The 27962-nt window shown below is 42.8% G+C and overlaps 1 protein-coding gene across 4 annotated transcripts; it reads left to right on the forward strand.

The window, feature by feature from the left end:
- FOXJ2 (forkhead box J2) lies at positions 1 to 27752 on the forward strand. 4 transcript variants are annotated; one of them, XM_027677651.1, is made up of 12 exons: positions 1 to 93; positions 1545 to 1669; positions 16304 to 16656; positions 17157 to 17231; positions 19193 to 19261; positions 19619 to 19759; positions 20187 to 20385; positions 22237 to 22563; positions 22963 to 23064; positions 23528 to 23728; positions 24494 to 24592; positions 25165 to 27752. In XM_027677651.1, the coding sequence occupies exons 3-12, from the start codon at positions 16324 to 16326 to the stop codon at positions 25251 to 25253; spliced, it is 1635 nt and encodes a 544-aa protein (XP_027533452.1). In that variant the 5' UTR covers positions 1 to 93; positions 1545 to 1669; positions 16304 to 16323; the 3' UTR covers positions 25254 to 27752. The 4 variants fall into 4 exon arrangements, with proteins under 4 accessions (XP_027533452.1, XP_027533454.1, XP_027533453.1 ...); XM_027677652.1 differs by lacking the exon at positions 1 to 93 and adding an exon at positions 145 to 1072; XM_027677653.1 differs by lacking the exon at positions 1 to 93 and having other exon boundaries at positions 143 to 1669; positions 20190 to 20385.
- Positions 27753 to 27962: the final 210 nt, after the last annotated feature.

Raw genomic sequence — 27962 nt, forward strand, 5'->3', positions numbered from 1 at the left:
GCCGGGGTGACTCGAGCCCCGGTGCCGGGGATGGCCGGGGTCCCGGCCGGTCCCCGCGGGCAGCCGGCTCCCCCCCTCCGGCCGGCAGACCGGGTACGCAACAGCAGCTCCCCCGACCCGGCGCCTCCTTAACCCGGGGAGGCGGGGGCGGCCGCGGCCAGGGGGAGCCGGGGGAGGCGGAGCGGCGGCTGGGGAGGAGCCGGGGCCTGCAGTGGAGCCGCAGCCCGGAGCAGCAGCCGCGGGAGCGGCGGGGCCTGGAGAGACTCAGCGCCGCCCGGGCCGGGCCCCCCCACCGGAGCCCGGGGAGCGCCCCGCGGACGAAGCCGCGGCCCAGCGGAAGGCGGCGGAGGCGCCGCGCAGCCCCGCGCAGGCCCGTGAGCCGCCGCGGCCTCCCGTGGTAGCCGAGCCCGGGCAGGAGGAGCTGGGGCCTGGGGGGAAGTCAGGGACAGCGGCCGGGGTGGGGGGACACCCCCGTAGCCTGCCGGGGTGGGGGAGAGACCCTGCCCGCCGCCCGCAGCCCCGCCGGGCAGCCCCGCTCCCGGTGGGGGGACACCCCGGCGGCCCCCCCCTGCCAGGCCCCTTCCCCGCAGCTGGTGAGGGAGCTTAACACTCGTCCCCTTCCCCACTAACGAGCCAAGGCTGCGCAGAGGCCCCCGGCACACAGCCCTGGCAACTATCTAGAAGGAGATCTGCTCTTCCTCGCTGTGGGACAGAGTCTTCTGGAGCTCCCTCGATACGAGGGGAGAGGTGTCCTCAGATCCCAGTTTCTAAGGATTGTGAGAATAACCCTTACTACCTACTCCCCCCTGCTACTGAGGAAATTCCTCCCTCAAGCAGAGCAGACAGCCCTTCCCCAGACCAGATAGTAACAGGGGAGTCTTCACAGAAGGAATCCTATATGCCCAAGAGAGGCAGTCCCCAAGACAGAAATAAGCAGGAGCTCCAGATACTTACCTAGTAATTTTAATTATTTACATCTGCTCAGCAGGCGGCAAAGCGAAACAAGGGAGAGCAAGCAGAGGCAGATTTAGCTTTTCTTTCCTTTTCCAGTTGCTGGTAACTGGAGATAAAGGTAATTTCCAATACTGATCCCATCCTCCTTCATCCCAAGGAATATCCCTCATCCCCGAATTCCAAGAGGGTTTTCTTCAAATACCCTGTGCAAGGAGAGAAGACACACCTCCTAGTTACAGGGAAAGGAAAAGACAGATTTCGCTGATAATATCCACAGAGATAGCAAGAATTTTTTCAGAGAAAGATATTTGCCCACCTTTAAGGACAAGGTGTACCTAGAGAAAAGAAAAGAGAGATTTCCAGGTAGGGAAATTGGGGAAGTTGATTTCTGAAATAATCTGACTGTCAGTGAAAAGGCTGTCTCCCAGGGGAACACCCCTTTAGTACTTAGCTGCCAAAAGGGAGAGAGGATCTCCATCCCAGGATAAAACCAGCTGTTTTAGGGAACTGACTTTCCCAAGCAGATTGTTTTAATACTCAAGATCCTGATTTCATCCACAATCCTTTCACCCTCAAAATATTTCTTGAAGAAGCTCTTGGAATAGCTGACAGCAACACTCTGAGTATGGGTCTCAGAGAAGGAGTGTGAAGGACAGCACCCCAGCAACCAGCACTGAAGATAATCCACCTCCCTCCAGAAAATCTTCCAGACAGAGTGAGTGACCACATTATATCACCTCTTTATTCCTAGCTGTCCTTCTCTCTCGCCTTCTGTCCTTGTTTTCCATGTCTTTTCTCTCACTGTATCTGCTTTCCTTTTAATCTTTTCTCTCGTTCTGTTTCTGAACCTCTCCCCAGGCTTCTTTCTCTGTGTGTCTTTCTCTGTTTCCCTCATTTAGCTCCCTTATATGCTGTATGGAATTGACCTGATTCTTTCCCTCACTATTTAGCTTATGGGAGACCTTATCCCTATTTAATTGTAAGAAACCTCTCTGCCCTTTCCCATCTACTTTTTTTCCCTGGTTTATTCATCCTGGGCTCAGCCTGTTTCATCACCGGTGTGAATTAGTTTCTGTCATTTAGGGGTCATTGAGAAGGGTAATACTGGCCAAAAAAAGCTTTGAGGAGACAGAAGCAGTGATTTCTAGTGCCAGTGTCCAAGGATGCACCCATGGGGTGGAGTTCTCCATGTGGGTTCTACTGTGCTTGTAACTGTGAGAATAAAATCATTGTGCGATGCAGACCTCACTGTGCTTGGGATCCAGAGGTACAGATCTCCATGCAAGTGCTCTGAGATATGTGTCCTAATGTACCTGAGGGACTGTGGGATGAATTCTGGAAAGAGTGCCCTTGAGAGTGGGTTCTATGGTGTGCAGGGGCCTGGGAATGAAAACCGTGACAGTGCTGGTGGAACTGCTCCGAAAGCCAAAAGAAGCCATGCGGTTGCCACCAGTCTTCGTTTGTGCTTTATGCTGTGTTCAGGGGCTAGGAACATGAATTCTAATGCTGGTACTATGTGAGCTGAGCTGCTGCTTTTTGTAAATGAGGCAGTTAATTCCCAGTCACAAATGAGTATTCTGACACCACTGTAATGATTTCCTGAGAAATCAAGTCTGAGGGAGATTTCATCACAAATGAAGCCAAAGCAGATTCCAGTAGTAGAAGAATCATGCCTAAGGATATCTCACCTGAGGTATTCCTGTTTCTGTTCTCCAGTGAGGTATCAGCGAAGAAATCCAAGATCAAAAGGGCCAGGGCAGGAACCCTTTTAGAAGCCTTTTGGGAGAGCAATGGTTAAACAGGGAGTCCCTGAAGAAGGAACTCCTTGGTGTAATGTGCTAACCAGATTAGACAAAAGATGCCAGAGTGATTCCCCATTTTGGCAGAGGATTCTGTCAGTTATCCATAGCTTCAGAAGGTGCCTCTTTCTAAGGGAAGGCTGAACCACCTAGCATACATATGTTCTGGGGATACTGTTAGATGCCCTCCTACCTGTTGCCCTATAGTTATGCAATCAGCCTGTTTTGAGTACAGCTGTGTTATCTAGCACGAGGAAAGAGATAACTGAAGCATTTTGGCCTTTGTACATTCAAGGGGGTAACTGACTTTTCATGCTCCTGAGGTTAATTTACCTCATGCTGCCCCCTTCCTCACAGTAATGACTTGACATTTTTCAAGTGCTTTTGGCTCTGATGGATTGCAGAGCACTTTACAGAATATATATGCCAGTCTTAACAAAATTCTGCTCTTCCACAACAATTTTCTTTCTGCATATGAAACATTTTTTTTTCTTCTATTAATGATAAAGATTAAGATTTTTGTACTTGCTGCCTGAGTATTAAATATTCATGACAGACATACAAGGCTGAAAGTGGTGTGCTGTAGACTAATTGTTGTATATTTGTTAATTGCTGACAGAGCATGAAGCACTGACTTGGACACAAAATTAAGACAATCTCTGCTCTGAAGATCTTGTAGTCTAAAACACAGCTATGCAAAAGCTAGGACGTACTCATAAATTTAAGGGAAAAGGTAATAATTTTTAGAGAGCATAGCTCTTCAGTGTGATCATGTGTTCACATCAAGTGTTTGTCACAGGTGAAAATGCAGCTTTCTCTGAGATGGAATACTGCAGCTGTTCTGCACCATTTATTTTATACAAAAGTATTCATAAAAGAAAAAGGGAGAGTATTATTTGTCTTCATGAAAGTGCAAGGTACTTTATAGACATTTAAATGAAAGTGCTATGTCTATAAAGTTTACATTAAGAATGTTAAATCTGAATACCTAAAATTAGACTTTAAAAACCACATTAATGTACCTAAGTAAATAGCCTAATTCTTGTAAATCCCCAGGAACGTAGAGTTGGCTTCAACAAAAGGAATGAAGTCTTCAACATTTGAGTAAAGAGACACTTAGCTATGTGTGTATGGGTTTGTATATTTAAATCTGGACATTCATGCTTCCAAAACTTGACTTTTTAGATTGAAGCAGTCTGATCCTGTCCTATGGGCACTCAACTCCCATCTGAGAACTGAGTGTATGGCATTTCTCAGGTCAAGTTCTTAAGTAAAATGAAATGAGATGGTATAGAGAGTTACGGGAAAAGGATTATGTTATGATCAGGAGGTTATTATAATAGTGTTTAAGTATGTGTTCTATAAGTTCTTGGGTTTTATCTTGAAATCTGCTTTTGTAGGCAAGTTTCTAAGATAGAATAAGGAATCTGAGAAATTGGAAAGAAAGAATGAAATACAATAAACAGTTTAAGGAGTTTGGATCTAATTTCCCAGTCCGAGACAGGGTTGTGACTATTGTTGTACTTCTGGTTTGTTTTTTTTTTGTTTTGGGTTGGTTCCCCCCCCCTAAAAATACAGCTGGTGTTTCCAGAGAAGTTTATTCTTACCACAGAGGCACAGGTTACAGCTTACTACCTCCTCCCCTAAACTTCAACTGACCTTCATGTATTGGGAGATTCTGTCTGCATCCCAGTTAGGATCTTTGGCCCTTTACTTCAAGTGTCAGAAAGGAGGTATGGTTAATGGCAACTGTGATATGGACAGCTGTCCCTCAAGAGCAGGACTGGGCTGATTATCTCATTTTACACAGCTGTCAGAGAGGAATTAGATCTTGGTTGTTAGCAACCAAATGATGAAAAATGCTTTTGGACTAATTTTTCCATTTGCTTCTCCCAGCCTTGGGTAGAACTGTAACCAGTGACTTTCACACAGAACCCTCTATGTTATGTAGTACTCCATTTGCAGAATATGTTTCTGATTGATGCTTCAGAATTGAAACTTCAAAAAAATATTTTTTCTAGCATTTGCAGCCTGGAAGACAACTTAAAAAAGATGAGTAGTCCATAGATTAATGGACAGCCTAATATGGTATCTCTAACGTGTTTTAACTCTCCAGTTGTGTTAACTCTGAAGCCTGAAGAAAAGCCTTTAACTCACTGTATTGCTGGCAGTTGCACATGTTATTTTAGCAAGAATATCCAGTTGATGTGTTCCACCTCCAAATGCTTATCATCTTGGTAGGAGGCAATATTGGTACTTGCTATCTGTTCTGCTGGTTTTGTTTCCTTCTTCCTTCTACGGGATATAAGATGAACTTAAAAATCTATGATATGTTTCTTCCCGTACTCATGTTATGTTTTTCACTTTTAAAGGCTGTCTGTGTATTACCAAGAGAGAGTAACCATGCTGCAATATGCTTTCACAATTAATTGATTGTGAATTTTCATTTTAAGTTTGAAATGAAAATGCATAATACTGGGAATGTTTCAAAATTCAGAGATCTCACAACCGAGTTTAGGACCAATTTAATATTGTATCCCGTGGTGCTTTGCCAAGATTTGGACTAGACTGTTGTTTTATCCTTCTAGTTTTGACCTGCCCAATCTTTTACCCTATCCTATTAAGGACCTTAGACTTGTCTTGGAGGCAGACAGCACAGATTTTGCTAGTGCCTGACCTTTGTGAACCCTTTCCTGAACCCCTCGGTTCTGTAGCATCGCATGACACTCGAGTTCCTCCCCTGCACCTTTAAGGCCCAGCATGTTTCCACCCTGCCTGCTTCTTGACTCGCATTTCCTCCTACACCCCACTCCTCCTCTCAGTTGTCCCTGCTCTTTGCATCTCGTTTCCCTTGCAGTCCCTTTGGCATTCTGTCCTGTGGTCTTACAAGCCTAAAATGCTGCTTTTTGTCAAGTAAGCATCCCTCATCTCCTCTCTAGGATTCTTCACTGGCAGGAATCCTTTCTTACTGTGTCTTGCAGGTTCTGGTCTTACCTGTATTTTGACCTGTTCCTAGTTTGGCTTTCATTAGATTATATGCCTATGTGAACATGTATGATTTTTTTGTCTGAGGTTATCTCAATAAACTTTTTTTTTTAATCACTGAAAATATCCAGTTCTGCTTGTCTGTGAAGTGTCACTTTGTCTCCACAGTCTACCTCATTCATTCTCTTACCCTTCCTTTTCCTCTGGCCCCCTTCATTCCTCAGAAATTGCTAGATTTTGGTTGATTAGAATGAAAACGCCTTGCATTACATTTTCTGGTTCCCTTTAGCACTTGAGGATCTTGGTTTTCAGAACTGAGGTGAACAGTTTGTTCACCTCATTCCTTATCTCTCTGAGCTGGTCAGTTTATTTGATGTGAAGTCAAGAACTAAGGGAATGTATGTTCTTTTTTTGGCCTTTTTTATGTATAAGAGAGACTGAGTAATGAGGGACAGGGTGAGATGATGAGTGAGAGCTTTTATACCTCGAGGAAAAAATATTTGCTTTTTTTTTTTTCTACAATTAGCAATTCAAATTTTGTTTATGCTCTCTGCTGTATAAAGACTGTGGCTGATTATAGCAGAAATATGTAATTACTGTTAAAAGTTCAAATCTGAATAATTGGGAAGGAATCTGAACTCTTTGTGGTCACAAATTAAAGGAGCAAAGTTTCTGAATTCTCAGTTTCCCCCTAGAAAACTGTGGTTAAATAAAACCAAGACAAATTCTCCCTCCCCATCAGGAACTTGCAGAGAAAAGTAAGCAAGTTACTAAAATAGTTACATCTGAAATTTCCTTTATCTTTATCTGAACAAAGCAGACAAGCTTTGAATGTAGAGAAATGGTCTGGGATTTGGGAGATCCATGTTCTCTGCCTGGTTCTGCTACTCCTTTGCTGGCTGACCTTGGGCTGCACGCTTCTCCATGCATGGCTTCCCATTTATCCTGGAATAGGTTATTGTAAGGGTTCCAAAGAATAAGGATGAAAACCACTTTTTAATGGCTGGCTGTTCTTCTTGCTGTTGATTGCCTTAATTACAATGTGATATTGAACTCAAAAACTCTATATGCTGGTTTTTGTGACATTAAGAAACAGTGAAAGCACGATGCCCCAATTAATTCTTGTTTCATGGGAGGACCAGTGACTCCAAAATTGAAAGATCCTGTACCATATCTGCAGTCTAGAACTGTTTAGTGAGTTGATTTCACTACAGATATTCTCACTCCCTTGAAGCTTCTCCTGAGATCTCTAATGACCTTTTCTTGGCCAGGTCTCAGGGTCTCTATTCCATCTTCATCCTTCTTGGCTTCGCTGCTGTTTTTGACACTTGATCATGCCCGGTCTTGAAATCTCGTCCTCCCTTGACTTTTGTGTCAGTATTTTCCTGGTTTCCCTCCTACTGTTCTAGTCATTCATTCAGTAACTTCTGCAGTAAGCTATTTACCTTCCTCCTTTTTTTTTTCCCACAAGTTAGACACAATGACCTACTTCTGGTGTCCTCTCTTTGCTTTTCTTTACCTCCTTCATTCCAGGGATATTAAATTATGCAACTTTGCATACTACCTTAACATATTTTTAAAAATGATTTGCTGCAATTGCTGAAGCCAATACGGAACTCTCGACAGCTCCTTTGAGATTTCCCTTTGTTTCCTGCTTTCCTCTGTTGCAAACCTCCACAGCTGGTCCTTTCTCTGAACATACAGGATGGAGACTCATCTTCCAGTTCATAGCATGAATCTTTTGCTGCTGCTTTCTCAGTCTCTTGCTCCTTCATTTACCATCTCTGTTACTGCTCCCTGTTCTTGCTGGCCCCTGACAACTGTGTTACCTTCTTGTCTTTTTAAAAACATGATTTCTGAAGCTGTCCTCCTGGCATGTTTTCTCAACACGTTGCCGTCTCCTCCTTGACAAGCCTGTGCTTTGGCTACCATCCACCACATAAGGTTCCAGCTTCTTGTACTTACTTTAAGGGGCCTTCACATTTATGTTTCTCCTCTATCTGTTGTCGTCTCTTATTGCATTGTCCTTTGCTCTGCCAGCAACACAAGCATGACATTGTACTTTTCCATTTTTTGCATGAGCATCTCTTAATTTTCTTCCTCAGCTGACTCATATCTTGATACACAGAGGAATATCGCCAGCCAGTAGAGGCCAGACACACTGGAAACTACTTATTTCGTAGAATTGTAGAATCATTAAGGTTGGAAAAGACCTCTGAGATCATCAAGTCCAACTGTTAATTGTGTGTTTGCAATTAACTGTTTTCAAATATACAAATAACTGTTATTAGCACATTTGAAAATTATTCAAGATGTCTAAATGATACTCAGAGGTAGTTGTCTTACTACGTGTACCCCCCTCTCTCTGACTTCTTTTGTGAAGAAGGATGATTGCAAAAGTAAATAAAGATTGTCATAAGCAAAGACACAACATCTCAAAGAGTGGGACGGTCAGGGTTAGAGCAGAATAATATTTACTTGCAGCTGCAAGGTGACAACTGTGGCAAACGTGTGTGGAAGAAAGGGACTTCTTTCAGTGTCTGTAAGGAGATGAACAGAAGATTTAGTTTCAGGATGATACACAAAATGGAGCATTCTATGAGTAGGATGCAGAAAACCAAGTAGCAACACAAGCATTTGAAGCATGGAGAAACCATTAATGAGTGTGCGTTCTGTGGCAGTGTGGTTCTGAATCCTCTTGACCTTCAAGCTTGGTACAAATCTTTACAAGTTGTGAGCCTGGCGAGGGTTTGTCAGGTGTTTTGTTTGCTGGAAGACAATTCAGCCAGTTTAGTTGAGAATAACAGCTAACAGAATAGTAATAAGGAATTATGTTAAAGCAGTGGTTGAGAGCTGATTTATGAGCTTCACACAGTATTACTTGATTCTTCTGATCATTCTCCAACTTCAATTTCAGCTGTGCTTTGCTCTCAAACTCCTCTTTAGCAGGCTTTTCTGCAGTGGTTTGGTAACCTCAACTCTGGGAGCGTGTGCTGTATGTACATTTTGGGCACATGGTATACAACTAATCTGTGCTGGATACCAATTTCCTGATTTCCTATGAATTCAGTACATAGTTCTTGCTAGTGCTTGATACCCATTTCCACAAGTGGGTTGTGGCTTGTTTTAGCAACTATTGCAGAGTTCATATTGACTAATTTATTTTCAGTGGTTCAACCTTTCGTGAACAAGTTCTGACCACTTGCAGTCAGATTGTCATTTTCCCTCTACCTGGCTGCCATTCCTTTCTCTTATATAGAAGCTTTTCACTATTACTGTCATTAAACTGCAAGGTTAACAGGAATTTTTCACTGAGAGACCCCTTTGTTAATGTAAGAATACAGTTTTCTTTTATAAGCATGTTACACACAGAAACCCAAGTTAAAAGAATGTATCTTTGCAATGCTGTGCAGATCTTCGGAGCAAGATATTCTGAATGCTGATCTACTTCTGATGTTGTCTCCAATTTCAGAGGCAATCTGGATATTGTATCAGTGTTTGCATATCTTGTACTGAAGGTTAACGACTGGACGTGATTCTGATAGGCAGATAGAATTGAAATCTTTCTCTTCAACTTGTGTGCTCCCGTAAGGCTGGGGGAAATACCTGCTCTTAGATACTGTTTCTCTACCACAGACTTCCTGGTTTCCAAGGGAAAATTTCATTCCAGATATGTGCTCATAAATTTGAATTATTCCAAAACCAGTACCCGATACCTTTCTCAGTGTAAGAGTAATTGTTCTGTTAATATTCTTAAAGCAAATGTCAAAGATTTCTCTCCTGCCTTAGCATATGTTTCGAATTACAGCTCCTACTTCCAATGGTAAAATATTGTGTAGTGATTCTGAGGGTGGAGAGATGCTGTAGAGCCATTTCTGCTGTGGTGATGTATTTTCATTGAGCTTCTTCAAAGTGCTTGGTTTACTTTTTACTTAAAATCTGTTATTGGAAGGGTTGTCATAGGACATTTGGCTTATTATTAGAATAAATCTTTTCTAGTAGTCTTATTACAAAGGAAATAACTTCCAGCTCAAAAGTATTTTAGGCATACCACTATTCTCAATATAATTTGCTGTTTCTTTTGACAGGTGTTACATATTCCCCACTTTCCCTTACACAGCACCATAAATAAACAAACTAGTCCTAACTTTGAACACATATTTTCAGACTGTCTAAGGGGTGTCTGCAATGTCTGTGTAGTATTTCTCAATGCATTTTTTTCCTGCATGTTTATATAGCAGACAACAAAAATATTTGATTAGTTGATCTTATTAAAATCTGGCAAGTCACTAGCTGTGCTCCATCCTAGCCTGTTATGCCCGTAAAGATACTGTCTCCCTTGACATGAGCATATTTCAGACTTTGGCTGTAATGCCATCTGTTGATAAGTTTAAATAAGCAGGTCATGTTTTGTAAACTAGACCATTTGTCAGTTTCATACAAAGCTAGGACATAATTGCCTTTGGAATTGAATCCTGATACACTTCCAACATGAGGGTTTTGGTGACTTTATAGTCCCCACAAGACTTCATGCTCCATTAGTACCAAAAATGTCTGTGCAGTCAGTGCCGTTCATTTACTCAGTTCAGAATACAAAATTATATCCTGCTTGTGCACCGTTCACAAAATGGAGGGAATCGAAAGGTTCTATGTTAAAATGTGCTATCATGATATTTATGTAATCAGTAAATATTGTGAAAATAAATTTGTTTTCTTTTTATTTTTCCTTGAGATTTAATATGAACCTTATGTTACTGAGATGTCTATTTGTTAAAGGAAAATAGTATCTGTATAACAATTTAATTATGACAGAACAATTAGTCCACTGATTTTTATATATTAAACGATGTGTTGTCTAAAAGTTTTCATCTTCCTCTAACTGTGATTTTTAGTACGTCTTAGTGTGTACTGTAACTTTTAGCAAATTTCCATTCAGGATGCCATAATCACAGAATCACCTGTGTTCTTTTACACAAAATAGCACTGAACATTGAAAGCCATTCTGTCTTGCACACTTGAATGGTTCTGAGGAGGGGTACAGAGCCAGACCACTGTGACAGGGGCAAGTGCAGGTTGTGGCAGTTCCTGCTCATACAGGTGGTACCACGCCGTGTGCTCTTCGGTGACAGGAACTTCCTCCTCTTGGATTATTTTTCCCTTTGTGGCTCATGGCTACTGAGAACCCTGTGCCCCCTGTTACCACACCTGCAAGCCTATAGTTAATTGGGAAAATGTTTTCCAGCTTGTTCTACTGCTCCCAAAGTAGGGAAGCATGGTTCTAGGGTATGACAGTTTCTCTTACCTCCTTGCCCCAGGGACTGTTTTTCCTTCTTTCATATGACACTGCAGGCAGAAGTGTACTTTCAAACTGCAGTGCTTTTCTCTTGTTACTAATGTGACACCTGCCACTCCTTCCAGGTTAAGTTTTATTTTATGAACAATACCCAGCAACCTCTCTCTCTTCCTTCTTCATTTGATTCCATAAACATAAACATCTTCTGAAGACTTCTCACAATTAGTTACCAAAATGATGGGTAGAAATTTCAGACTGTGCAGATAATCAGGTTCCTTTTTTCCAATTTCTTACATGAAACAAGTATCTCTGTGAGAACATTTGCTTAGAGAAGATCAGATTTTTAAGTGTTTTGTTCCTGCTGTCTTAGTTCACACCTTCTTATTTTTGAGGGAAGACACATGTCTTAAAATGGCAAATTTCTCCTGCCAGAATTAGCAAAATTGATTATTTCCCCCTTTCTGTATTGGATAAGAACACAGTGTTTTTGCATGTGTAATTTACACAAGTATGTCAAAATTGCCTTTTTATCATCAAAGTAGAGGCTGTTTCTTCATGCATGTGGTATTCTTATGTTTTACTTTTTCTCCTCACACTTTGATGAAGTTTCCTTTAGTTGACATGGTGCTCACCTTTCTGTTTCAGAAAGGTTGCAGTCTTTTTTTTGTCAGCTTGGGTTTGAGCTTTTCTGTTTGCTAAATGCCTTAGAAAATAGGTGTATCTGAGTATATTAGAGGGATATTGTTAGTTAGATCACTGGATCTGTGTTTCAGGCAGCTAAATAGAAGTGGTCATATATTTATGGATGTTCTACAGCAATGTCAGTTATTGCTTGGTAGTTTGTTGTGTATTTCTTCTCTCTCAAAGTTTATGTTGACAAATCTATGTTGAGTCTTCTTTGAATGTTTTGCCATAGTGTTTCATTGGATCAGAGTAGCAGCAAATAAAGCAACAGTGAAAGTAAACACAGAAATGTAGAGATTTATTCTAGAATATGTCTCTTCTGTAGGCAGAGCACAGCATGGTTTCATTCATTGTATGGCTCCCTGCTTCAGTCGTAACTGATTCTGACTGGCCAGCTTTTGAGTTCAGCCTTGGAGAATGTTTCAGACTGTAAATGTTTATTAACTGCGTTCAGTGTGACCCTCAGAGTGTTGTTCCCCACATTTCATACATTTTTCAGTCCTGATATATAAGTAGCAATGATCTTGGATAACGTCTGACTGGGTTGGAGCAAGCATTTGCAAAGTAGCAGGGCATGCAAAGTACAGATTTCTTCACTGTGGCAGTAGGGATAGTCCTTACTATCCAACAGACAGAAGACTGGCTTGCATGAGCTTCGATTTGCTGCTAGTTACAAGTATTCAGAGTAAGGCAGTAGTTTTCCTGGAAAGCTGTAGTGAAGTATTACTAGTCTCAAGTGAATTAGTGGTTATTAAAAGGTATTCAATGCAAGGATTTTTTTTAAACCATTTTTCTTAAGAACTGGACAGATTCTTGTCTGTTGAACAGATTCTTGTCTGTAGTTTGGGATCAGTGCTTGGCTGGCATTTTTGCATCTCTCTGACCTGTCTGACTTGAGGTTGTACTGTAACTAGTTAGTGCTTGGGAAGTGAAGACTGCAGACAGTTTCCAGCTGTTGATGGTGGTTATGACTTGGCTACCTTACCCTTGCTTTTTAAAGTCAGCCAAGTACATAAACAGATAGAATTTACCTTGTAAAGTGGGAGAATTCTGGTCTTCATCTTTTTTTACTTCTTCAAAGTTAATTCTGGCTTGCTAATGTGGTAAGATATTTTAAAATATCCTTGATTTCAATTCAATGTGTTTATTAGTTACTACTATTTTTTCTTTGTTTGAATGGGATCATAAGAGAAGAGTTCAAAAGAAGATTTGCCAGGCAATAAGCTGGGAAGGGAAAGTTGGAAGAATCATCAGCCTCTCTGGTTTGGCTGCAGTCTTGTTTTATTATACCATTAAGTAGTGTCAAGCTGGTGCACCAACCACTTGGATAAGGTGAATGAGATATACAACACAAATTAACAGTAATATTAACTGTGTAGCAAGTATTCTTTTAAATAATTTAGTAACTAATTACACGGCGTTATTTTTGCCCTGAAAGTGTTCTGGAATTGCCACCTTACCTTAGGTTTGACTATGCCTGATTATTACAGATCCTGTATTGCCAGCATACAGGCTTTTAAATCCAGTAACATGATCAAGTTCAAACTTGGAAAAAACCCTCTTATTCCACTGCTTTGAAATTTCCCATGGAATTGCTGTTGCATCTGAGTCTTCACTTTCTGTCCTAAATTACTGTCTAGTGTATATGTCCTTAAAGAGCTGCTGTGTTTTGCTGAAAAGTGGTTGTTTCAATACTGGGTGACTAGTGCATTTGTACAGACAGAATTTTTTGTTTAAGATTTTGGGATTTTGTTTTGTTGTCAAAGATTTTTATAAACCAAGGAATGGAAATATTAAAATTCTTAGTGTGGGTGTAATTTGGCCCAATTCTAACCTTGCTGTCTCCCCGACACGTATATTTTACACAAATGCATGAAAGCTTGTGTATTTGATGATGAGCGTCTTGCATATCAGCCTTACATTTTACTGCATAGCAAATCATCCCAGATGCTCTACTGACATAACCTGGGCAAATCTGAAGCTCTGTGAAAACTGCAGGGTTTTCTTCTGCCTCTTGAATTTCTGGTGTTTCAGATTGGTATCTTATTCTGCCATAGGCTTTTATAACCTAATTTTCTTGATTTCTATGCTTGCCTTAAAAAAAGGGGGGGGGGAGGAATGGAACTGAGAAATTTGTATTTATTTTACTTTGGAGTTAACACAACTGATATTTTGTAATGGTTTAACAAGAAGCAGTAATCTGTTGTCCAATTGCACCATGGAAATTAAAAATTTTATGAGGCACACTTACAAAATTAAGCATTCAACTTATATTTAGTTCATGTTTGTTTTTTTCCAAGTGGAATACTGCTTTTAGTGAGGGCTGTACCTGTGAACTTACCATGCTGTGTTTTGGGTACATGGTGGTCTGTCCATCCCGACTGGATAAAAATATATTGTTTCTTTTCCCTTGTATTATTCAGGAAGGAATAGTTCTGCTGGTTTGTTTGGTTGGTTTTTTTCTTCTTTCTTGTGTGTGTCTGTAAATTTCAAATCAATCAAAATGTTATTCAATAATGTACATCTTGAGGAGGGTGGATAATGTAAGGCCTTTTGCAGCTCTCTAGTTAGCTGTTTAGCAAGTAGTTGTCCCTATCAGGTGTGATAGTGTAGCAAATAAGTACATGGGTAAATTAGTTGCAGTTGGGCTTTTCCTTTCCTCTACAGAGAGAAAAATGTTTCCACTCGCTATAGGTACTGTAGAGCTGCAATTGTACTTTCAGTCAGTGAGTGCTGTGAGTGTGAGTGACAATGTTAGCTGTTCAATTAGGAGGTGTTTTTTGAGGCCAGGGCTTTGGAGCCACTGTCTGGGGGGGTTGAGGGATGGATTTTGTTGGGGAATGGTGTGGGTGTTTGAGCCCTAAGAGGTGTGGTGAGCACATGCATGGAAATGAAAGGCTTAGTGCTTACGAATGCATTGGAATATGGACTTAAGTGCTTTAGTGCTGTGAGAACACTTCAGTGCAGAAGTGAAAGGTATAATGCATATGGTTGTGGGAGAAGAACTGGTAGCTTCTGTGTCGAAATGCTGGGTGCATCTGTCTCTGGATCTGTGCATCCACACTGTTATTGTCAAATATCTATTTTTAGAATGAGTATCTAATTGGTATTCATGCAGATGGGTGTCTCCCTGTCTCATCTGATCCACTCATCTGAGTGATGCACTCGGTGGGAGGTGTCTGCTGACGAATCTTTCCTAAGCGAAGTGTGTTCGTGTCAGTCCCTTCTCTTACATGTATGCATGTGTTTAATTTGTCACAAATGTCTACATAAGTATGTGCACGTGTTTGTGTTTCCCTTTTCTATGCACTAGCATGCTCAAAGATAGTACCATCTAAACCTCAGAAATAAAAGATGCAGAACTTGCATCCCTTCAAGACATGATTCTTCTCTTTATGCAAAGAATAAGCACAAAGCACTGCAGGTTGTGGCCATGGAAACTTACCTACCTCATTCCAGACTTCAAGGGATCGCTCCTAGTATAGTGATGCAGCCAGTTGTGAGTAGGAATGATGAACTTTCTGCTGCCTTGTCTACAACAAAAGACAACATAAAAGTTTGTGTGCTAAGTGCACAAGTTCCTACAAGCTCATGCTGCTAACTGTTTTCTTAATATGAAATAAATGCTAAGTAGAGATCCCTGGGTACTACTGCAATCCAGGTGTGTTTTGTTTTTATGAGGGGAAGTATATAATATTTATGAGAAAAGATCCTGAGTCTCTTCCTACCCTGTGGCAAACTTGTGTGACTTTGGATGAGTAAGTTCTTCCTGTGTCTTAGAATTGGAGAAAATACTTGCCTGCTATGTTGTGAATTAAGCAAGATTTAATTCAATAAAATTATATATATATTTAGGAAAAATTGGTTATGGTAGGCAAAGCTTTAACTATTAAGAGCTTAATATAGTCTGTTCCAACTCGACATGGTAGATGTAATTATCTATATATAGTATTATGCATGATCTTGGTGTTTTAAAATGAGATATGTAATCCTAGCTCTAAGGAATAGGATTCATTATAATGTCACCTAATGCAAAAAAAGAGGCTAGGCCTTAGAGAGAAATTAATTTCTCCCTGAATTAAGATAGTCTTGACTTCGAAGATTATCTAATTAAACTGTGGTTTGTATATGGCATGAATGAGTATTCCCTTTTAGCTATGATTTTCCTCTTACCTGACACAGTAAACCTACTGGATTAGAGATAATCTTGGTGAAGGGTACCAAGGTTGTATGGATTGGGTGGTAAGGGAGTGAATGTGATACAGCTGCTGAAAGAACTCTGCTTCCTTTGAACAGATCTTGGTTCTTTACCTGGGGGCAGTGCTCTGGGTAAGACTGCCCTAGTAATGCTACCATCAGCACTGTCCCAGCTTCTGTCAGTAAGGATGGTTCTCCCAGAGACACAGTCATAGGCCCTTTTGGGTGCTTCTGTCTGGCTGCGAATAAGGGGTATGAACTAGGATGGTCTTCACACAGGTATTTGTGATAGGGGGAGAAGCAGAGGAGGAATGCAAATGAGTGGTTTTGTTCTCAGAGTTCACCTTGTTTGTGTCTCAGGAGTTTCCTTTCTGCCCCTTTCTCCTCACAGGTACTCCTGCTTCCAGCACCATGGCCTCTGACCTGGAAAGCAGCCTCACTTCCATAGACTGGCTCCCACAGCTTACTTTAAGGGCAACTATTGAAAAATTAGGGGGTTCCTCACAAGCAGGACCTCCAGGGTCTGCCCGAAAGTGTCCCCCAGGCTCACCAACAGATCCTAATGCCACACTGAGTAAGGATGAGGCTGCAGTGCACCAAGATGGGAAGCCACGTTACAGCTATGCCACTTTGATCACATATGCCATCAACTCATCGCCTGCCAAGAAGATGACGCTTAGTGAGATCTACCGTTGGATCTGTGACAACTTTCCCTACTACAAAAATGCTGGTATTGGTTGGAAGGTGAGGGCTTGCACTAAAGTACTCTTTTTGCCTAATTACAAGACTTATTTTCTTAATTCTGTGCAAAATACCCCCACTGAGAAAAACAAGACAGGTGTAAAACTAAGTTGAGCGACGGGAGAAAATGCAGAGCTAGGAGTCCTATTTTCTCCGAGAATTTTGTTGTATGTGGTTTTCCCTTAAGAAGGAGTGTGCAAAAAAACTCCAACAACTACAAAGAAAAACAAAACAAAACCACAAACCCCACATTCCTACCAAGCTCTGCATCATTTTTCTATTTTCACTGCACCTTCTGTAGACGTAGGGGTGGCTCAGCCCCATATTATCATCTAATCCATCTCTCTTTCCACAGCTTCTGTTCTGCTCCATTCCAGGTATATGTAGTGAGCTTTGGCTTTTGAGTATGCACCATCCTATTTTCTCTACCTGTTCCAGGGCATACTCAGAAGATTGTATGTTTTTGTTGTGGCACTTACCTGTATCTCTTACTCTCTCATCAGAACTCTATTCGTCATAACCTCTCTCTGAATAAATGTTTTCGAAAGGTGCCTCGACCGAGAGATGATCCAGGGAAGGTAAGAAATCAGCATACTCCTGGACAAGCAATTTAAAACTGCAGAGGATAACCTGGGGTTGCCCTTTCTAACTCATGGTTGGAATTTGAAACCTAAAGTGTAGGCAAAAATGGAAGCAGTAGTAAGATTTACTGCAGTCCTTTGGCTACAGACACATTTACTTAAAGGGAACCTCTAAAGGGGCCCTAGTGCTTTTAGTAATTATTTTTCCTATCTGTGATCTTCCATTGACTTTAAAGATACTGTAAGAAGTCAAAAATGGGGCTGAATCTACCTTATTAGTTTTGTTTCTTTTTCTTCTTGATCTCTGTGTAAAATGTGGGTCTAGTACAACCTGTTCTGTTATGAAAGATCATAGTGACTACTGGTGAACAGCAGGATTATGATGTGACAATCATGAATTTCCTGGAGGCAAGATCTGTGAAAGTGAGAGCAGAACTACTACCTACCTAGACTGCAAAATATTTAGTGTTGGGAAAAAAATATCATCATCACATTATTGAAATCTGTAGAAATCATTTACAAGTAAAACTCAAGAATTTAGGCATTTGTTGGCCAAGTAAAGGCTAATAAAGCTCTGATAGTATATATAGATTGTAAAGGGGATTGCTAGCAAAACCAAGACCTGGAAGATATTATTGTTTAAAAAACCTCACAATTAAACAAGCTGAAGGAGATGGTGGGGACAAGAAGTTATGTATCTAGACAGAAAGATTGTCTCTTTCCCCTCATCCTAAAGTTATCAGAAAGGACCACTTCCTTAGGCCTTTTATTTCAGGTTATATTTAAAGGACTACGTGGTCTCAATTGGTGTTTATAAATTGAAGTAGTAGATCTTTGAAGATCACTGCTCAAAAATACCATTGGTTATATGCCTTACTCCAGGAAATCCTAACTGACTTAAGGGTATATGTTTGCAGGTGTTCATTGGCATGTTGGGCTAGGTTTATAATGAAAACATGTTCTGTGCTTGTTACTTATTCAGATTTCAATTAGAGGTTAAAATGAGCTAAATTACCCTCTGGAATTCTCTTTATACTTGTTCAGGAAAGAACACACATTATTATAGACTATTTTGTGTTGAAAGGGACTCTGGAGGTCAACATGCACCCCCACTCCCAGACAGGAACAATTAGATTAGGTTCTTGAGGTTTTTGTTGGATTTTGAGTATCTCCAAGGATGGATATAGCAAAACTGGCCACTTGTTCCAGTGCTGTACCACCAACGTTGTGAAGAATTTTTTCTTCATATCTGACTGTACTTTCCCTTGCTGTAACTTGTATTTGTTGCCTCTTATTCTTGTGCTGTACATTTTTAAGAAGAATTTGATTCTGTCATATTTTATTTCCCTACACAGTTGAAGACAGTGTGGTTAGATCCCCTTAGCCTTCTCTTGTCCCAGCTAAACAGATCTCTTCTGTGAACTGCTTGTACATTATATGGTTTAGTTCCTAATCATTGTGATGGCCCTTTTGTGGGTGCATTCTAGTATGTCAGTATCTGTCTTGCATGGGAACCCCCCAAATGGGCAGAGCGCTCAAACTGGAGTCTCACAACCACGGAAAAAGAACAATCCTTCTAGCCGTCTGCCAAATCAGAATATTGAGTTGGATCTCACCAGTCAATAACAAATTCAAGTTGGGAGGAAGCTACTGAAGGGGGTGTGCAGGCCCAAAGAGTTCGCCTAGCTTGGGTTAAACCATCCTTTTGGTGTCCTGTCACAGAGTGATGGAAAAGTAGAGTATTCTGCCTTCCACCAGTAGCATTTTATCTCATTGTTCTGTGCAACCCAGTGCAAGAGGGGAATCTCTGTACAACACCCAAGTCTCTGTCTGATGTTTTAGAGGGTGGTCCATGTGGTCTTAATGTTTAGTTGGTGCTACATTCTGTGAGTCAGTAGTCCCCTGCTTCAGGAAGCTCTGTGATTTAATCATGCATTCACCAATGGATCTTCTTCCAGGGCTCTTATTGGACAATAGATACATGTCCAGATATATCTCGCAAGAGGCGGCATCCTCCAGATGATGACGTGAGTGTTTTCCTTTCCAGACAGCATGGAGCGGGGTGGGAATTCCCTTCTGGTTTCAAGGAGTCCTTCCAGCACCAGACCATGGTAGTGTTTTGGGGGCAGGGTGTACAGATGGGGAGAGAAAGGCTAGGAATGAATGAACTAGTGTGTTTGTCCTGTTGTTGCTGCTATTCAGTAGCAAAATTAATCTTGTGTAAAGTCCCTTATCCTGACTTCTCAGTGACTAAGGCCCAGTCCTCCTCTTTTTTAAGCCATGAACTTCTACAGCGGGGGAGCTGGCTTCCGATCTGCAGTTTCACTTCTCCATCTGTTTTTGATTTCTGATCCTTTCCTTTTCTCTTTCTTCCCCATCCACAGATACCGCAAGACTCCCCAGAGCAAGAGGCAAGTAAAAGCCCCCGAGGGGCTGTTCCAGTCAGCACAGAAGCCTCTTTGCCACCTGAGGCCACCCCTCAGATGTCGATCCAGAGCACCACCCCCATTGCCAACTACAGTCAGGTGAGCAGCAGGGGAAAAGATAAAGTGGGAGGAACAGCATGGGGGAGGATGCATGAATGGAAAAGTGGTGAGGAGAAGGAATTGTGAAAATTGTGATATGGAGGCAAAAATAAAAAGAAGGGAAAGAGCTGAAATTGCAGAGATAGAAAATAAGGAGGAAGTGAATTTTAGCAAAGGGCTGGATGGGGATAAGGATAAAGGCATAATGATATTAGACAGCTGAAGGAAATGCTGGAGCCATTGGGCTGCAGAGGGAGGGCAGTGGTTGGTATTCCTCAAGGAAAATGGCATTAGGGAAGATTTGCTGGGGGATGAGCTAAGTGATACGAGACATCAGTGCATGTTCTATGTGTATCTAGTCTCTGGATCTCTGTCTCAAGTTACAAAAACTAGTACAAGCTAAAGGCCTTATTTCTTGCCCCCTTAGCAGGGTGCAGGGCCTGTGGATGTTGCCTCTACTGTAGCCGGGGGGCAGGGCCGTGAAGGGGCTGATGTGCCACCCCCACTGTACAGTGCCAACCATGACTTCAAGTTCTCCTACTCTGAGATCAACTTCCAGGATCTTAGCTGGTCCTTCCGAAATCTCTACAAATCCATGCTGGAGAAATCATCTTCCTCTCAGCACGGTGAGTAACTGCATGCGTCATGTGGGGTGGGCAGGTATCTGCCCACACAGTCTTGTCCATTTGGCATCTCTCAGATCTTTCCTCACTTTGGAGCCTGTGCAAACAGACATTCCTTCTTTGGCATGCTGTAATTACTTCTGCCAGGAGCACATAAGAAATCTGCACGTCCTTTATCTATTGCTCCCCCTAGTTCTCTTAGAATAAAGAGGATCGTGATTTAAAAATACCTTCTGTTGATACAAGTGCAAGTACTGAAATGGCAGAAACTGAGAGAAATGAAGTCCTGAAGAAAAGCACATCGGAGAAATATTCACAGTCTGTCAGGCTAGAAACCATAAGAGGGAGGAGATTGTTGCATGTGGAGTTTCTCCAGGAGAGTGGAAAGTCATCATTGCTTAGATCTGTTAAAACTAGGTTTGTACAATGCCGTGGAGAACTGTGTTTCTTGGTTTGAGAGCACGGAAGAGAGAGCCCCCAACTCTATTCATAGCTTGCATTTCTGGGATTGAGAAAGCAGCCACCAGAGGGCAGAATCGCTGCAGGGATGAGATGTCCACGGAAAACACTTCAGAAAAGCCTACAGTTCTTCCTGCCTTTAAACACTTCTAAATACTAATCTGGAATAAAAAGGAATATGTTATTACATGAGCCTCTCACCTGTGCTGCTAGCCATCACACAGTGCAGGCAAAGTTTGCCACTCTAGGAGGAGCCTCCTGAGCTTGTAGCTTACATGAAATAAAAATTTATATACTTCTACTGCTTCCATTGTGCTGGCACTTGAGATTCCTAGTAGGAACGTGTGAGGTGGTGTAGGATGAGCAAGCTACAAAAATGTAGAGAAGAACCTTGAGTTGGTGTGTTCCTCTGTTTTTGCAATCTTAGCAGTAGTCTGTTTTTTCCCTCTCCAAGTCTTAGGCTGTAAGGCACTCTAGGAAAACATGCAGTTTTTGAGGAAATTTTGTAGACAACTTTGGAGTCAGGATGGCAGTATTCATCCTTTTGCCCCATTGCAGTAGTAGGAAGCTCTGATCTTGAATCAAGGCTTGATCTTGAATGTAGTGAAAACCCAAGGCTTGATTGCAGATGGTCAGGTAAGGGTACTCAAAGTGAGTAGCTCAGGTTAATGTCATGTAATGTCCCTGTGATTTTTTTCACAGAGGTTCCACAATGTGTGGGGAGAATGAACCAGGGAAGCAGACATAAGAGATATGCTGAGCTCCTGGTATTGGGGAATAATGGAGAACACCTGATGCTCCTGCATCAGGGGATGCCTGAAATGCAGGAAGATAGAAATTACACACCCAATGAGTCAGGAGGAATGAAAGTCATGAAGGAGCCCTGATGTGTACAATGTGATCTGTGTACAAAAGCAGAGCCTTTTATGTGTGTGAGAAAAATTGGGAAGATTCCTGGCCAAGCTGCTTATAGAAGGGGACTGAATGGAGCCCTGGGAAACAGCAAGTCAGATGTATCAAGTTATCTGTTTTCTAAATGTTTTGTTGTTTAAGTTTGCTTAGTGGTCATTTATGGGAAAACAACATGTGCATGACATTTCAGGAGAGCATGAGTTACTCTGGCAAATGTAGGAAAAATCCAGGGAGGAATTTAAGTACCTAACTCTGTACTAAAATTCTGCTGGGTCTTTGTTGTAGAGCCTTTTACTTTGAACAGAGTCTGGAGCGCAGGAAGTGCATAATTGCACAGGTCATGGTTGTTGGCAGCCAGTAGAGGGAACTCCAAAAGCATCATAAATAGCAGGATGAGCAGTGTGAAGTTAGAGATGGATAATGTAAACAGAGGTCTGACTCAGGCTGCTCTTAAAGCTTCCTCCTCTTTCGTTTACTTGGCAGGTTTCTCTTCACTCCTTGGTGACATGCAGCCCTCCAACCACAATTATTACATGTACCAGCAGCAGCAGCAGCAAGGCCCCTCCTCAGTGGGTGCTGCTCCCCCACTCCACACTCCAACCCCAGAGGGTTGCCCATCCCAAGGGGGAAAGCAGCAGGGTGGTGAGGGTTATGGCCCTCCACCAGTGATGTCCATGCACCCACCCCCAATGCAGCATGGAGGCTACCACCAGCATCAACAACATCACCCGCACTCCCACCCACAGCAGCAGCCACACCAGCACCAGCAGCAGCAGCAGTCACAGGCTTCAATCAACAGTGCTGGCTTTGGTGAGTCAGGGGCAATGGAAAGCACAGCAGGGAAAATGGGAGCAGTGAGGAGCCCCCAGACAGAAATTCCAGAAGTGAGCTTTCCCTAGGTAGTGCCTAGATGGTGTGTAGAAAATGGGTGAAAGCCAGTTAAGGTTGAAATCTGAGAGGGAAATTACTTCCCTACTGAAGGAAAGGAGGCTACATCCACCCTGGGTTTGGGATTCTGTTTAGAGATGCAGGATAAAGTCAGGGCCTCAGTGGGAAAGGAGGCACCATCCCTAGTCTTCCATTGGAGAAAGGACTTCTAGCTACTGTAGCATCAGGCTCTTTGGTGAAGAGGGGCCAATCTTTTCCTATTAAAGGGTGGAGGGAAAGGGCAATCTGCATTGGATTAATGTTGTCCCTGTTTCATTCCAGCGTTTCCCCCTGATTGGTGCTCCAACATTGATTCCCTGAAGGAAAGCTTCAAGATGGTAAACCGGCTGAACTGGTCTAGCATTGAGCACTCCCAATTCTCAGGTCAGTGTTGGCCTAGTGACTAGAGTTAGTGACTCAGTGATTAGGGCTGTAGTCTAGAACATGTGAGTGCTGTGTCAAGATCTTTTTTTCAATGTATCTGTGTCAAGTCCATTGGTTTCTCAGACTCGCCTTATTTCTAAAATGAGGCGTCCTACTTCATGGGTTCCGTTAAAGATCCTGAAGCACTTGAATTAATACTGCAGGAATTTGGGGCAAGGGGAATTAATTCATAAAAGTATGTCAGAAAGCTGAGATTTTTCCCTCCAACTCTCCCTTCCCCCACCTGAGTCAGTGAGACAGTATCCTTAGATATGGAGCTCTCCAGGTGTTTGGTGACAGATTTAAAGCAATGAAGTTGGGCTTGTGAGGAGTAGGTAGGATTTAAGGACAGAAGACAGAAACACTTTGCAGGGAAGATGACAGTGTGACTGCTGTCTTTGACATTGTCCCCTGTCCCCCACAGAGCTGATGGAGAGTCTGCGCCAGGCTGAGCGGAAGAACTGGACGCTGGATCAACATCATATTGCCAACCTCTGTGACTCCCTTAATCACTTCCTTACCCAGACTGGTCAGCTCCCTCATCTGGTTGGCCCACAGCAGCCCCCTCGAATCTCTGATTCTTGTGCCCTGAACAGTGGCAAACAGGAGCAATCCATGAACCAAGGTAACTAGGCAGAGACTAAAATGATATGTAAATGAAGGCCCAATTCTGTGAATATCCTAAATTACTTACAGTCTTGCCAGGCAATATAGCACTGAGCAACTCAGAGCTAGGCTGTCAGAGGTGTTCATAGCAACTCAGCTTTCTCTGGCTTTAAAGAATTGGGTTGTCCTATGCCTGTGGCCTGGACTGACTGCTATTATTTGATGCATACCGTTGACAGGCAACCTATCCAGGCAGAAATATATTTAAAAGGTAAACCCATAAAAGGAGAAGGGAGTGGTATTTTTTTAAGTAACCATCAGAAAGAAATGGCCAATAGAGAGATTGCTATTCCAGATGGCATGAGCTGTAAAGGAGAAAGCGCTTGTACCCATGTTGGAGAAATACTGACTGAATAAGGAGTAGGAGGATGCACTCTGAGGAGAGCACAGGGGATATTGTGGTCTTGATAGAACTGTGATGTGTGTCATCTAGTACTGAACTAAGTGGATAATATTGAGCCAGCTTGTGGTGTTTCTGGATGAAAATTTTCTTCTTTTACAATAATAGAGAAACTCCTGCTGGTTCCAAGAACAAGATCCCAGACCAAGCTATAGCTTGCAGTTAGGACCCAACAGCTGAACATCTCCTCAGTATCCCGTGGGTCTGAGTGAGTTGCTCTGTGGCTGAGCTGCCACCCAGTCAGGGTCAAGACTGCTGACCAGAACCTTAACAGTTGTTTTTGTTTTGTTTTGTTTTGTTTTTTTACCTCATTTCCTTTCACAGTGAACTCCTATGGTCAGCCCCAGCCTCCCCATCTCTTCTCCGGGCCATCTCCTATGTACCAGATTTCCACCCAGGACTCTCCAGGATATAATCGCCCAGGTAAGGAGTGACATTAAGGCATATTATACCAATGAGCATTAAAGAATTGGTTTCCAACCCCTTTGTGTGTTTCTCCCAAAGCACTTAGTAATGAAATGGAGCACTGCAGGTAGAGAGGGAGGCTGGACTGCAAAAAAACCTCTGTTTAGGGTTCTGCCATAGCTTTGGAAAGGTTTAGGGTGTCAGTGCCCTGATTTCTTTCACTTCACATAAACAGTCTCCCAGTTCAGCCTCACCCTCAATTGGTTGCTTGAAGGCAACTTTACATGAGAAGCTTCTGTTGATGAAGTCCTTTGTGCTCTATCAGCAGTCAACTGTGAGAAAAGTAAAGGAGGCTGAAACTTAACTTCTGTAGAAGATGCTGTGGAGAATTTCACAGCAGACCACCTACAGACGTTGGTAGGTGCTGTGTGACAGAGAAATTGATGCCAGTAGTGTTCTTGTTTGTTAGACTGTTGGAAGGAAGAAGGCCCAAACCACTTTGGGTTTCTTTTGCCCAAGAGCCCCCTGTGAAAAAGCATGTAGTTCTTTATTCTAACTGTTCTCTTTCCTTTTTTTTTTTTTCTTGTCAGCTCATCATCTGGTCCCCCGGCCTCCAGGACCTCCTCCAGGCGCCAATGAGGAAATCCCCGATGATTTCGACTGGGACTTGATCACCTAGCGAGTTACAGACTTGATAGGCCGTCCTTTGTGAGGGACGTGGGAGGGGAGGGAGACATGGGGTCAATGGTGTCAGCACCGCCCTCCCCAGCCTCCCTGCCTTGCCTGTATATAGATATATATTCTCTATCTCCGCCAGAGAAGCCACCGCAAGATGCTGCCGAAGATAATCCTTCCTTGCGTCCTGTTTTATCTTCTTTTCTTCTTTTGTTTATTATTATTATTGTTATTATTATTATTACCAATAATTGAGCACAGCCCTCCCCCTCCTCTGGTGGCCTCGGACGCATTGGATCAGCTCTTTGATGTTGTGTATGCCCTATGGAGGGCAGAAAGATGGGTCCTTGGTGCCATGAAAAGACCTTGGAAGGCTGAATCCTCGAGTGCATCTTTCTCTGCCTCCGTCATTTTGCGTTTAACAATCCCTCTTTCCCTTCAAGGTGGCCGGTGAATCTGTTGTATTGGCTACTGGAGTGAGAGAGCCTAGTGGACCCTGGGAGCCTGTAGTTATGTTGTTTCGTAAATGTTGTAAAGGTCAGGGGGCTGAAGGGACACAGGAGGGGTGATCTTAGCTCTGTGAACTTTGTCGCACCAGCAGGAACAGCAAGAAAAGAAGTGGTGTTCCCAAGTACAAAGAGAAGGTAATCCCTGAGGCAGGGAGAGCTAAGCTGAGCTGGGAGGGCAGACCTGAGTTTGGAGAAAGGAGAACGGGGCAGAGATGGTATTTCAGCAGTGAAGTTGGGTTTCACAATGTGGTGCCATCTGTGAAGACAGAGAGATTTTGAAGGGAATCCTGACCATTTCCTACACTGCTTTTTGCAGTCTCCAGGTGAAGCTTAAATACTCATCAGATAAAAGAAGCAGTCAGGGGTCTCACATGTGATTCAGAAAATTCTGTTCCCCAGAGCTTTTAATTTCACCCCCTATCCCTTCAAGCCCTTCTTCAAAATGTAGTGAGGCTCTTACTTGCATATGCAAATTTGGAAATTTTCTCCCATCAGTATTTGTCCAATTGTTATTTGGCCCTCTGCCCCTCAGATTTCTTTGGAGACTGTCTTTGCCTGTGTTTTGAGTGCCAGCAGCAGGAGCCTTGTTGCATACGTGCATGTCCTCTGTCAGGGGTTCCCACTTGGTGAATGGGCTCGTGGTGGGCAGATGAAGCTGCTGCACAGACTGGGGGGGAACTTGAGGGGCTGCTGGTCAAGGGCTGGACCCTCTGGTCAGGTACCAGGAGGCCCTCATGAGCAGTTTTTGTAAGAAGGGCATTAGAAGAGAGAGGATGAAGCAGGGCAGGCTTTTAAACCGAACAGCCAAAGAGTGTAGTATAAAAGGGAGGTGGGGGGGTCAGACCCCTTGCAGTTCGGCTGGAGAGATGACAGCATCTGGTGTAAATCCTTAAGGATGAGTTTTGTCAGCACTTGCAAATCAGGAAGGTGGAAAAGGTGCAGGAGCAGGAGTGAGTGTTGAGATGCCTCCTCCCCAAAGCTATGTCCTGTGTTCCCCTTTTTTTCTGGTATGGCTCTGTTCTGTCAAACCTCTTGCTTTCTCTTAATATTATGTAAAGCCTCCCCCCAGCCCTAATTCCCTGTTTATCAGTGAAGGGAACAAACATGGAAATAGACCATCATGGCCACTTGACAAACCTGGGGCAGGGCAGTAAAGTAATAACCTCTACTCTGACTGCAGGAAGGTGGGGAACTGCCATTGCTTTTTCGAATTGCTTAGGGATAAACCAATTGGAAATTGGGTCTTTGTCAGGGAAGTGGACAGAGTCTTGTTGTATCAGGAGGGGGGAACAACACTTTTTTTTTTCTTTTTTTCTTTTTTTTCTTTCTTCTTTTTTTGTTTTTTTGGTTTCTTTTTTTTGTTTTAAGTGTGTGTTTGGGGGGGAGTTCGTCATTGAGTATTTCCAAGAGAAATGAGGAATCCCAGACAACTTCAGCATGGAGTCAGCTGTTATCTCTGCTGATTCAGGACGGGAATAATACATCTTGGAAGCATGTGTGATAGGTTTCTGTGGGAAGTGGCACCAGAGATAACTCATGGCAGGTGCCAGTTAATGTTTTGCAAAGGACATTACTGAGAGCCGGCCCTATGGAAGTCTGAAAACACCACCGGACGAAAAACAAACCAAGATGGCTCCTTCTGCGTATCCAAGTGCTCCTCATTTGCATATTTGCCTCATTTGCATATTAAGTTGTGCCTCATTTGCATATGTAAATACATGCCGGTCAGTGTGCAAATTAGCCTCGTTCCTCTGCCCCTGAAATAAATGTGCGTTGTTAGTGCGTGGGAAGACATCGATGGGGTGGGCAGCACTGGCCTGCAGGGAGGGGAGAGGGGCCAGCCTGGCCTGGAGGAAGGTCCTGCAGGCCCTTCCAGCCCGGTGTGGCCCCCTGTGCTTCGTGTCAGTGGTCAGGGAGAGAGGGGCGTGGTTTCACGAGTTTATTTTTGTGCATGCTTTCTTAATAAAAAGAAAAAGTGAATGTTTATGGTTTAACTCTTTTGGTGCCAGTATTGATTTTTTTCCCAGCGGCGCTCATCAGGTTGGCTCAGGTCCCACCTACTTACCTTAGAATTTGGGTGTTGACATGGCTAAATGAACCTGTATGTACTTTAGACAGAGACTTTTTTATGATGTTGAGAGAAAGAGTTGGAAGTTCTCCCAGATAACTGTTTTTGAGGCACTGAGATTTGTGAGTCTTTCAAC

This window comes from Neopelma chrysocephalum, unplaced genomic scaffold, assembly GCF_003984885.1.
Source record: "Neopelma chrysocephalum unplaced genomic scaffold, ASM398488v2 Primary Assembly neopelma1_43, whole genome shotgun sequence".
Taxonomy (NCBI): Eukaryota; Metazoa; Chordata; class Aves; order Passeriformes; family Pipridae; genus Neopelma; species Neopelma chrysocephalum.